This window comes from Numenius arquata, unplaced genomic scaffold, assembly GCF_964106895.1.
Source record: "Numenius arquata unplaced genomic scaffold, bNumArq3.hap1.1 HAP1_SCAFFOLD_1761, whole genome shotgun sequence".
Taxonomy (NCBI): domain Eukaryota; kingdom Metazoa; phylum Chordata; class Aves; order Charadriiformes; family Scolopacidae; genus Numenius; species Numenius arquata.
In genome coordinates, this window is record NW_027414368.1 from 271 (window position 1) to 10,850 (window position 10,580).

General features: G+C 64.5%; 1 protein-coding gene across 1 annotated transcript; it reads right to left on the minus strand.

Moving 5' to 3' along the window:
• Positions 1–620: 620 nt before the first annotated feature.
• LOC141477940 (neurexin-2-beta-like) lies at positions 621–10,549 on the minus strand (the record flags this gene model as incomplete). Its single annotated transcript, XM_074167108.1, has 8 exons — positions 621–714; positions 777–963; positions 1,054–1,317; positions 5,561–5,639; positions 6,023–6,342; positions 8,203–8,292; positions 9,778–9,949; positions 10,367–10,549. Coding segments are annotated over 8 exons (1,389 nt in total), but the record flags the coding sequence as incomplete, so codon positions are not given.
• Positions 10,550–10,580: the final 31 nt, after the last annotated feature.

The window sequence follows — 10,580 nt, forward strand, 5'->3', positions numbered from 1 at the left end:
GTATAGAACCGTGTATTCCTCTGTGCGCGGCCGGGGGGGGCCGGAGGGGCCCGGGGGGGGTTCTCTGGGGAAGGGGGTTTTGGGGGAGCCCCGAGGTGGGGGGGCGGGGAGGGGGAGGCGGGGCGGACCCGCGGGGGGGGGGAGGGGAAGGGGGGGTTGTCCCGACCCCAACGGGTTGGTTTTTTATGTTTGTTTTTTTTTTTTTTTTTTTTGCGAAATTAAAAAATAAAACCCAACGAAAGACCCGGGGGGGGAGGGGAGGGGGCGGTAAAAAAACCGGTTCCAAGGGGTGGGGGCGGGGTGGGGTATGGGGGGGGGGGTGTGTGTCCCGCGTTTTTCACCCCCCCCTCCCCCTCGGATCCCTTTGAGCCCCCCCCCACCCCGGCGTGCCGGGACAGCCCCCCCCCCTCCCCCCCCCCCCGCGCCCCCTCTTCCCTCGGTGGGGAGGGGGGAGGTTGGGGACGACGACACGCAGGAGCACGGAGGCGCCACCCGGGGGGGGGGGTGACGGTGCCGGTGTCACCCCGGGGGGGGGGGGTGGGGGCGTTTTCTGGGGGGGCGGGAGGTGGGTGTTGTTTGTTTGGGGAGGGGGGGGGCGGTCAGAGCATCCCCCTCCCCCGTCAGACGTAATACTCCTTGTCCTTGTTGCGTCGGGCTTTGCCGGGCGCCTTGGGGGGGGGCGGGGGGCGCCTTCTCCTTGGGGGTCCCCCCGCCCAAAGCGGGGCCGGCGGCGGTGGCGTGTTGGGGACCCCCCCCCCGCGCTGCCGGGGGGGTTGTGGGGGGCGGCCCCGATGTAGTGGCGAGTCTGGTCCACCTGGTAGGAGCCCTCGTCGCGGTTGCGGTACTTGTACATGGCGTAGAGGAGGATGAGGATGCAGAGGGCGGCGGCGGCCACGATGCCCACCACCATCCCGGTGGTGCCCCCCGCCTCCCGCACCACCTCCACGGCTCCGGGGGCGGCGGCTGTGGGGACAGCGGGGGGACGGGGTGTCACCGGGGGGGCCGTCACCCGTCCCCCCCTCCCCGCCGAGCCCTCCCTGGGGTGCCGCTCGCCCGCCGGCACCAGCCCCGGCAAAGGGGCGGCCACCACGGTGGGGACGGTGACCTCGGCCCCCCCGCCCTGGGCCTGGCTGGCCGTGACGTCATCGTCGGCGTCATCGTCGTCGTCGTGGTGGCGGCGGGAGGCGGTGATGATGTCGCCCCCCTGCCCCCCGAAGTCCTCGTCGTCGGCCGGCGGCAGGTTGGGGTCGGCGGCCTCCCCCGAGGCGAAGCCCGAGGGCTCCTCGCAGTCGGGGCCGCAGCCGGGGGGGGCGCGGGGGGGCGGGGGGGACGAGGGGACCGGGACCCCCCCCGGGGACGCCGGCAGCACCAGCTCCCCGCCTGCGGAGACACAAACGAGGGGGAGGGGGGACGGGGAGGGGGGACCGGCATCAGAGCCCGCCGCCGGCCCCCCCCGGCCCCCCGAGCCCCGCCCCCCTCCGCCGGCACGATTAGCGCTTATTATTATTATTATATTTTCTTTTTTTTTTTTTTTTTTTTTAGCTATGTTTTTTGCTATTTTTTGTTATTTTTTTAAGAGCAAACCGCGGCGCTGCCGTCAACTTACATCGCGGGATGGGGCCGGGTGATTTTAGCGTGGAGGAAAAAGAAATTGCAGGAAGGAAGGGAAAGCAACAAAAAAAAAAAAAAAAAACACAAGAAGAAAGAAAGAAAGAAAAAAGAACGAAAAAAGAGAAAAAAAGAACAAAAAGAAAAGAAGAGAAGAGACACTCGGTGAGAAGGTGCCGCCGGCCCAACCCCTGCGGCGCCAGCAGCCTGTGGCCAGGGACAACCAGCCATCCGTCCATCCTTCCAGCCATCCGTCCATCTGTCCAGCCATCCATGCGTCCAGCCATCCGTCCATCCAGCCATCCATCCATCCATCCATTCTTCCAGCCGTCCATCCATCCATCCGTCTGCCCGTCCGTCCGTCTGTCCATCCACCCATCCATCCATCCATCTGTCCATCCATTCCTCCAACCGTCCATCCATCCGTCCATCCATCCATTCGTCCGTCCATCCATCCATCCGTCCAGCCACCCATCCGTCCATCCATCCATTCGTCTGTCCATCCATCCATCCGTCCAGCCACCCATCTGTCCAGCCAGCCAGCCATCCGTCCATCCATTCTTCCAACCGTCCATCCATCTGTCCATCCATCTGTCCATCTGTCCATCCATCCATCTGTCCATCCATCTATCCATCCATCCATTCGTCCGTCCATCCATCCATCCGCCCATCCGTCCAACTATCCATCCATCCCTCCGTCCGTCCATCCATCCATCCATTCGTCCGTCCATCCATCTGTCCATCTGTCCATCCATCCATCCATTCGTCCGTCCATCCATCCGTCCGTCTGTCCATCCATCTGTGCATCCATCCATCCATGCGTCCGTCCATCCGTCTGTCTGTCCATCCATCCGTCCATCCATGTGTCCATCCATCCGCCGATCCGTCCATCCATCCGTCTGTCCATCCATCCTTCCATGCATCCATACATACATACATCTGTCCGTCCGTCCCTTCATCCACCTATTCATCCATCTGTCCATCCATTCCTCCATTCATCCATCCACCCATCTGTCTGTTCTTCTGTCTTATCCGCCCATCCATCCTTGAATCCATCTGTCCGTCCATCCCTGCGTCCATCCTGCCATGGATCCACCCATGATGCCTTGAACCAGCCAGTCTTCCAGGCATCCGTCCATCTTTGAGTCCGTCCGTCCATCCATCCATCCATCCATCCATCCATCCATGTGTCCTTCCAGCCTTGAATCCATCCCTCCAGGTGTTTGTCCATCTGTACATCCATCCGTCCATCCATCTCTAAATCTATTGTCAAACCCAACCATCCAGCCGTGAATCCATCCATCCCTCCCTAAACCCAACCTTGAACCCACCCATCCCTGCATCAGTCCATCTGTCCATCCATCCAGCCCTGCGTCCATCTGTCCTTCCATCCAGCCAGCCAGCCCTGCGTCCGTCCATCCTCAGATCCATCCACTGCTTCAGTCCATCCATCCAGCTCTATGTCCATCTGTCCATCCATCCACCCAGCCTTGTGTCCACCCGTCTGTCCATGTGTCCATCCATCCCTCCGTGTGTCCATCCATCTGCCCAGCCTTCTGTCCATGTGTCCGTCCATCCAGCCTTAAATCCACCCATCACTCCTTGAATCCATCCATCCCCATCCGCTCTTCCATCCATCCATCCATCCATCCATCCATCCATTGTCAATCTGTCCTTCCATCCATCCCTCTTTCATTGGCCATCATCCATCCGTCCTTCCATCCATCCATCTGTCCATCCATCCTTCCATCCATGGATCTGCTGTCCATCTGTCCTTCTGTCCATCTGCCATCCCTCATCCATCATTTCATCCTTCCCTCATCCATCCTCCATCCATCCGTCCAACCATGGATCCATCATCCTCCATCTGTCCTTCCTTCCATCCTCCATCCATCCATCCATCCGTCCAACCATGGATCCATCATCCTCCATCTGTCCTTCCTTCCATCTTCCATCCGTCCATCCACCCGTCCATCCACCCGTCCAACCATGGATCCATCATCCTCCATCCATCCTTCCTTCCATCCTCCATCCATCCATCCACCCGTCCAACCATGGATCCATCATCCTCCATCTGTCCTTCTTTTCATCCTCCATCCATCCATCCATCCGTCCATCCATCCATCCAACCATGGATCCATCATCCTCCATCTGTCCTTTCTTCCATCCTCCATCCATCCATCCACCCGTCCATCCATCTGTCCAACCATGGATCCATCATCCTCCATCTGTCCTTCCTTCCATCCTCCATCCATCCATCCATCTGTCCAACCATGGATCCATCATCCTCCATCCATCCTTCCTTCCATCCTCCATCCATCCATCCACCCGTCCAACCATGGATCCATCATCCTCCATCCGTCCTTCCTTCCATCCTCCATCCATCCATCCACCCGTCCAACCATGGATCCATCATCCTCCATCCATCCTTCCTTCCATCCTCCATCCATCCATCCACCCGTCCAACCATGGATCCATCATCCTCCAACCATCCTTCCTTCCATCCTCCATCCATCCATCCACCCGTCCATCCATGGATCCATCATCCTCCAACCATCCTTCCTTCCATCCTCCATCCATCCATCCACCCGTCCAACCATGGATCCATCATCCTCCATCCATCCTTCCTTCCATCCTCCATCCATCCACGGATCCATCCTCCGTCCGTCCATCCATGGATCCATCCGTCCTCCAGCCGTTTCCCCCCTGTCTCTTGTCCGTTGTCCGTCCGTCGTCTGTCCGTCCGTCCTTCAGTCCTTCAGTCCTTCAGTCCATCTGTCCGTCCGTCGCCCCCTCCTCCCCCCAACTCTCCCCCCCGCTGCCGCCCCTCCCCCCGGGGGCTCCAGGGACCCGGGCGTCCAGGGGACGCCTCCCCCCTTGACGTCTGGGGGGTGACACCGGTGGGTGCCGGGGGGGACCCCAGCGTCCGGGCTGGGGGAGGGGCGAGGGGAGGATCCTCGCACGAGGACTCCAGCGGCAGCGGGTGTGCGACGGCCTCGCACATGGGGGTGACACCCGGACACCGGGATCCCCTCCCTGTCTGTCCATCCGTCCATCCGTTGGGGCGGGGCCGAGGGTGGGCCGAGGGGGCGGGGCTTGCACAGGGCACACGCATGTGCACGGGGTGGGAGCGTGTGCCACAGGGCAGGGAACACACGTGTGCAGGCGTGTAAGGGGCAGGGTCGCGTGCGAGGGGGCACATGTGCGGGGGGGGGGCGTGCGAGGGGTGCATGGGAGTCTGTGCACGTGTGTATGTGCATGTGCCAGTGTGTGAGCAGCTCTCGTGCACGTGTGTGTGCAAGTTTATGCATGGGCAGGTGTGTGAGAAGCTCTTGTGCACGAGTGTGCACATGTATGTGTGTGTAGGTGTGTGAGCAGCTCTTGTGCATGCGTGTGGGGGTACAGCTGTGTGCACGTGTGTGCACATCTGTACATGTGTGAGCAGCTCTTGTGTGCATGTGTGTGCAGGCATATGAGCAGCTCTTGTGCACGTGTGTGAACATATGTATGCATGTGAAGGTGTGTGAGCAGTTCTTGTGCACATGTGTGTGAGTACAGCTGTATGCACGTGTGTGTACATGTGTGAGCAGCTCTCGTGCACGTGTGTGAGTACAGCTGTGTGCACGTGTATGTACACGTGTGTGCAGCTCTTGTGCATGTGTGCACACATATGTTTGTGTGTGCAGGCATGTGAGAAGCTCTTGTGCACGCGTGTGTGCGTTTGCACATGTGTGAGCAGCTCTCGTGCACCCCCGTACGCACAAGTGCCCGCGTGTGCCAGCCCACGCGCACCCCCCGTCTCCGTGTGTGCAGACACACGTGTGTTCCCAGCCCCCCCACCACACGCATGTGCGAGGGGCTAGGATGGGGGGGTCGAGGGGTGCCCCGGGCAGGCGTGCGAGGCCGTGTGCACACGCGTGTGCCCGGGGCGGCCCCGTGGAGGAGCACCCACCTGTGCCGGGCTCACACTCCTCCAGGTCCTCGTCGTCGCTCGGGCACTCGGCTGAGGCCACCAGAAGGTCGTCCGTGTTCTGGGGGGGGGGCGGGGGGGTCACCGGGGAGGGGTCCCCCCCTGACACCCCCCCACCCCCTCCACAGCCAGGGGGGGCCCCCCAAATGGATCCAGGTGTTTGGGGGACGCCCCATCCCCCTTGGTCCCAGGAGTCTGGGACCCCCCCCCCTCGCCCCCCCCTCTCCCCAGGGGACCCAAGTGTCTGGGGGACCCCAAAATAGACCCAGGCATCCCCCCCCCCCCCCCCCCCCACTCTTCCTTCCCCCCACCTTTGCCCTCCCACCCCCCCCCCATCCCCAGGCGTCCAGGTGCCCCCCAAGTGGACCCAGGCCTCTGGGACCCCCCCCCTCACCCCCGGGGACCCGGGTGTCCGGCCCCCCCAGCCCCCCCCCCACCCCGTACCTGTGCCACGGTGTCGCGGAGGGTGGGGGAGCGCCCGCGGCGGGTGGTGGTGGTGGCCATGGTGGTGGTGGTCTCCATGATGGTGGTGGCCATGTCGGGGGGGGCGGGGGTGGCGCCGGGGGGGGCGGGAGGTGGGGGGGGCTCCCCCACCAGGCGCAGGTCCCCCTCCAGGCGCACGCGGGGGTGCCCCTCGGCCGCCAGCGCCAGCAGCTTCAGCCCGTTGTAGTAGAGCCCCGAGAGCTGCCCCTGGAAGGGGCGGCCGCGGTCCCGGCCCCCCACCCGCACCAGCGCCTGGCTGTTGAAGATGGTGAGCTGCCGGCCTGCGGGAGACACACGTGGCACAGGGGGGGCACGAGGAGGGGGGGGAGGCGCAGGGGGGCGATGCGCCAGGGAGGAGGGACGCGTGGGTGGGGGGGCAAGAGGGATGCGCGGGGCACCAGGGACGTGTCTGCGGGGCACCAGGGATGCGCGTGCGATGCACGAGGGCCACAGCGTGCGATGCACGAGGGCCACAGCACCTGTAATGCACCAGGACCACAGTGTGCAATGCACGAGGGCCATGTGTGCGATGCACGAGGGCCACAGCGTGCGATGCACGAGGGCCACAGCACCTGTAATGCACCAGGACCACAGTGTGCAATGCACGAGGGCCATGTGTGCGATGCACGAGGGCCACAGCGTGCGATGCACGAGGGCCACAGCACCTGTAATGCACCAGGACCACAGTGTGCAATGCACGAGGGCCATGTGTGCGATGCACGAGGGCCACAGCACCTGTGATGCACCAGGACCACAGTGTGCAATGCACGAGGGCCATGTGTGCAATGCACGAGGGCCACAGTGTGCAATGTACGAGGGCCACAGCACCTGTAATGCATGAAGGATGCGTGTGCAATGCACCAGAGCCATGTGTGCGATGCACGAGGGCCACAGCACCTGTAATGCACCAGGGCTGCAGTGTGCAATGCATGAGGGCCGTGCGTGCATTGCACGAGGGTGCTGTGCACCAGGGTCACAGCACGTGCGTTGCACCCGGGTGTGACACACCAGGGCCGTGTGTGCATTGCACCAGGGCTGTACATGCCTTGCACAAGGGCCCTGCCGTGCCTCGCACGAGGAGCAGCCCTGCACCCCCCCAGCCCCAGCCCCTCCGCCGCCCGGGCCCCCCCGGTGCGTGTCCCCCCCCAAGCCCCCCCATCCCCCCGCACCCCCCCCACCTGCCCCCCACCCCCCTCCCCCGGCCCCTCCCCCCCCCGGGCGGCGGTGGTTAAAGGGACCCCAACGCCCTCCCGGCCCCTTTAACCCTCTGAGCTGCGCCGGCGGGGGGGGGGGGGGGGGGCTCAGTTTGGGCTCAAATCGGCCGCTTTTGGTTCATTCGGGGCTGGGGGTGGGGGGCGGGGAGAAGGGGGGAGGGTCCTGCCTGAGCGGGGCCGGGGCGGCTGGTGCGGGCACGGCCCTCGTGAGCACACGACACGCGTGACACACGACACGTGTGACACACGACACGCGTGAAGGCGCGTGCGCACGTAGCCCTCGTGCGCACACAGCCCTCCCTCGTGCACACACAGCCCTCCCTCGTGCACGCCCGGCCCTCGTGCACGCCCCGGCCCGGCCGCTCGTCCCCGGGCCAATTAGCATCACTAATTAGTGCGGGCGTTATGCGCGGTTTAGGGGGGTTTATGGGGGTTTAGGGGGGGCGGCAGCACTCAAAGGGTTAAAGCGCGGTTTAGGGGGCCGTTAAGTTCGTTACTGTCCCTTTAACCGGGGCTTAATGAGCCTCAAGGAGCCTTAATGAGCATTAATGAACGGGGGGAGGGGGCGGTGCCGAGCCCAGCCCCCCGCCCCCCCCCGGACCTCTGCGTCCCCGAACATCTGGGTCCCCAAACATCTGGATCTCCAGATCTGTGGGTCCTGGACATCTGGGTCCCCTGATGCCCGAGTCCCCAAACACCTGGGTCCCCAAATATGTGGGTCCCGGACATCTGGGTCTTCAAACATCTGGATCCCAAGCATCTGGATCTCCAGATCTGTGGGCCTTGGACATCTGGGTCCCCAGACGTGTGGGTCCTGGACGCCTGGGTCCCTCTGTGTGTGGGGGCGTGGGGCGGGTGCTCGTTAGGGGGTGGGTGCTCGTTAAGGGCGGGTGCTCGTTAGGGCGGGTGCTCGTTAGGGCTCGTTACCTTTGTCGAGCAGCCACTCATCGACCACCCGCCCCAGGCGATAGGGGATGCGCTGCCGCGCCAGCGCCAACCGCTCGCCGTCCCCGCTGCCTTGGGAGGGAGGAGAACACCGTTACGGGCCACCAACGCGGCCAACGGGGCCAACAGGGCCACCGACGTGGCCAATGGGGCCAACGGGGCCACCGACACGGCCAACGGGGCCAATGCAGCCAACGGGGCCACCGACGTGGCCAATGGAGCCAACAGGGACACCATGGCCACCACAGACACTGCCACGGCCAACGGGCCCACCATGGCCACCGGGGCCACCAGGGCCACCAACGCAGCCAATGGGGCACCAACACAGCCAACGGGGCCAACAGGGCCACCAACATGGTCAACGGGGCCACCAATGGGGCCACCATGGCCACCAACGCAGCCACCAGGGCCACCAACACGGCCAACACGGCCAACGGGGCCATCAGGACCACCATCAGGGCCACCACAGCCACCAACGTGGCTACCAATGCTGCCACCGGGGCCGCCGGGGCTGGCACGGGCACGGCCATCACGGGGGTGGCATCAGTGGGGGACACCGTTGGTGTCACCGAGGTGGGACCGTGACATCACCATTGATGTCACTGTTGGTGTCACCATGGTGGGACCGTGATGTCACTGTTGATGTCACGGCTGGGGCGTGGCTGGTTTTGGGGGGTTTATGGGGGTTTTAGGGGGCATTGAGGAGGGGGGGAGGGACCCTTCGTTAGCGCCCTCGTTACCTCGGGGTTGTTAATTGGGAGGGGTCGTTAGCATGGGGGGAGGGGTTGTCTGACAGACATGGGGGGGGCCTTAGGGGGCTGTAGAGTGTCTGGGTGCGATGGGGGGGGTCTCTAGGTGCTATGGGGGGTACGTGGGGGGTAGTGCTTGTGCAAGGGGCCCCTATGGGCGCTATAGGGGTGCTATAGGGCAGCTATGGGGCAGCTATGGGGGTGCTATAGGGCAGCTATAGGGGCTATGGGGCAGCTACAGGGGGTACCTGGGGGGTAGCGCTCATGCAAGGGCCCTCTGTGGAGTGTTATGGGGCAGCTATGGGTCTGGGAGGTACCTGGGGGGGTAGTGCTCATGCAGGGCCCCCCACCATGGGGTGCTATGGGGTGCCAGGTGGGGGGTACCTGGGGGCTAGCACTTGTGCAAGGGCCCCCCATGGGGCGCTATAGGTCAGCTATGGGTCTGGGGGGGTAGCGGTTGTGCAGGGGCCCCCTGTGGGGCACTATGGGGCAGCTACGGGGCAGCTATGGGTCAGCTATGGGTCTGTGGGGTACCTGGGGGGTAGCGCTCGTGCAGGGCCCCCCCGTGGGGCACTATGGGGCAGCTACAGGGCAGCTATGGGTCTGGGGGGTAGCGCTTGTGCAGGGGCCCCCCGTGGGGCACTATGGGGCAGCTATGGGTCTGTGGGGTACCTGGGGGGTAGCACTCGTGCAGGGCCCCCTGTGGGGCGCTATGGGGCAGCTATGGGTCTGTGGGGTACCTGGGGGGTAGTGCTCGTGCAGGGGCCCCCGTGGGGCACTATGGGGCAGCTATGGGTCTGTGGGGTACCTGGGGGGTAGCGCTCGTGCAGGGGCCCCCCATCCAGCTGGAGGGTGGCGTTGCCGCCGCTGCGCGTGAATCGCACGACGTGGAAGCGCCCGTCGCTCACGGCCGCCCCCCGCTCCTCCAGCGCGATGTCCTCCGTCCCCACGTTGAACAGCACCCCCACGGCCCCCTGTGACTGCGGGGGGACAAGTGTGGGTCCCGGACCCACGGCGTGACCCACCCACGGCACGACCCACACACCCACCCAGGCACCGGGGTCCCTCCTGCAGCGGGTCCCCGGGGTGAGAATCCCCCCCCATGGTGAGAGGGGGGGCGACAGGGTCCCTGCCCCACACCTAACCCACAGCTGCCCCATAACCAGCCCCACATCCCCCTCACATCCGCCCCACATCCCCCCCACAGAGCCCATCCCTCTCCTTACCATGTGGAGCTGCAGGAAGTCCCCAGCCACCCATTGCCCCCCCAAGAACTCCCAGCCCTCCACGTCCCCCCATAGCCCCCCATAACCCCCATAGCCCCCCCAGGTCCCATCTCCTCCCATATCCCCCCATACCCCCGGACCCCCCAGGCCCCCCCTTGGCCTCCCCCTTACAATGTGGAGCTGCAGGAAGTCCCCCAGCCCCGCCGCGCTCTCCACCCGCAGCAGAACCGCGTCGCGTTGGTGGGTGCTGAACCCCAAAGCCAGGCGGTCGGCGCGGGTACTGGGGCGGTCGTTGGGGGGCCACGTGTAGGTGATAAGCGCCCCCCCCTTGCCGAAGATGTAAGTGGTGCCAGCTGCGGGAAGAGAGGGGTGTCAGAGGGAATTC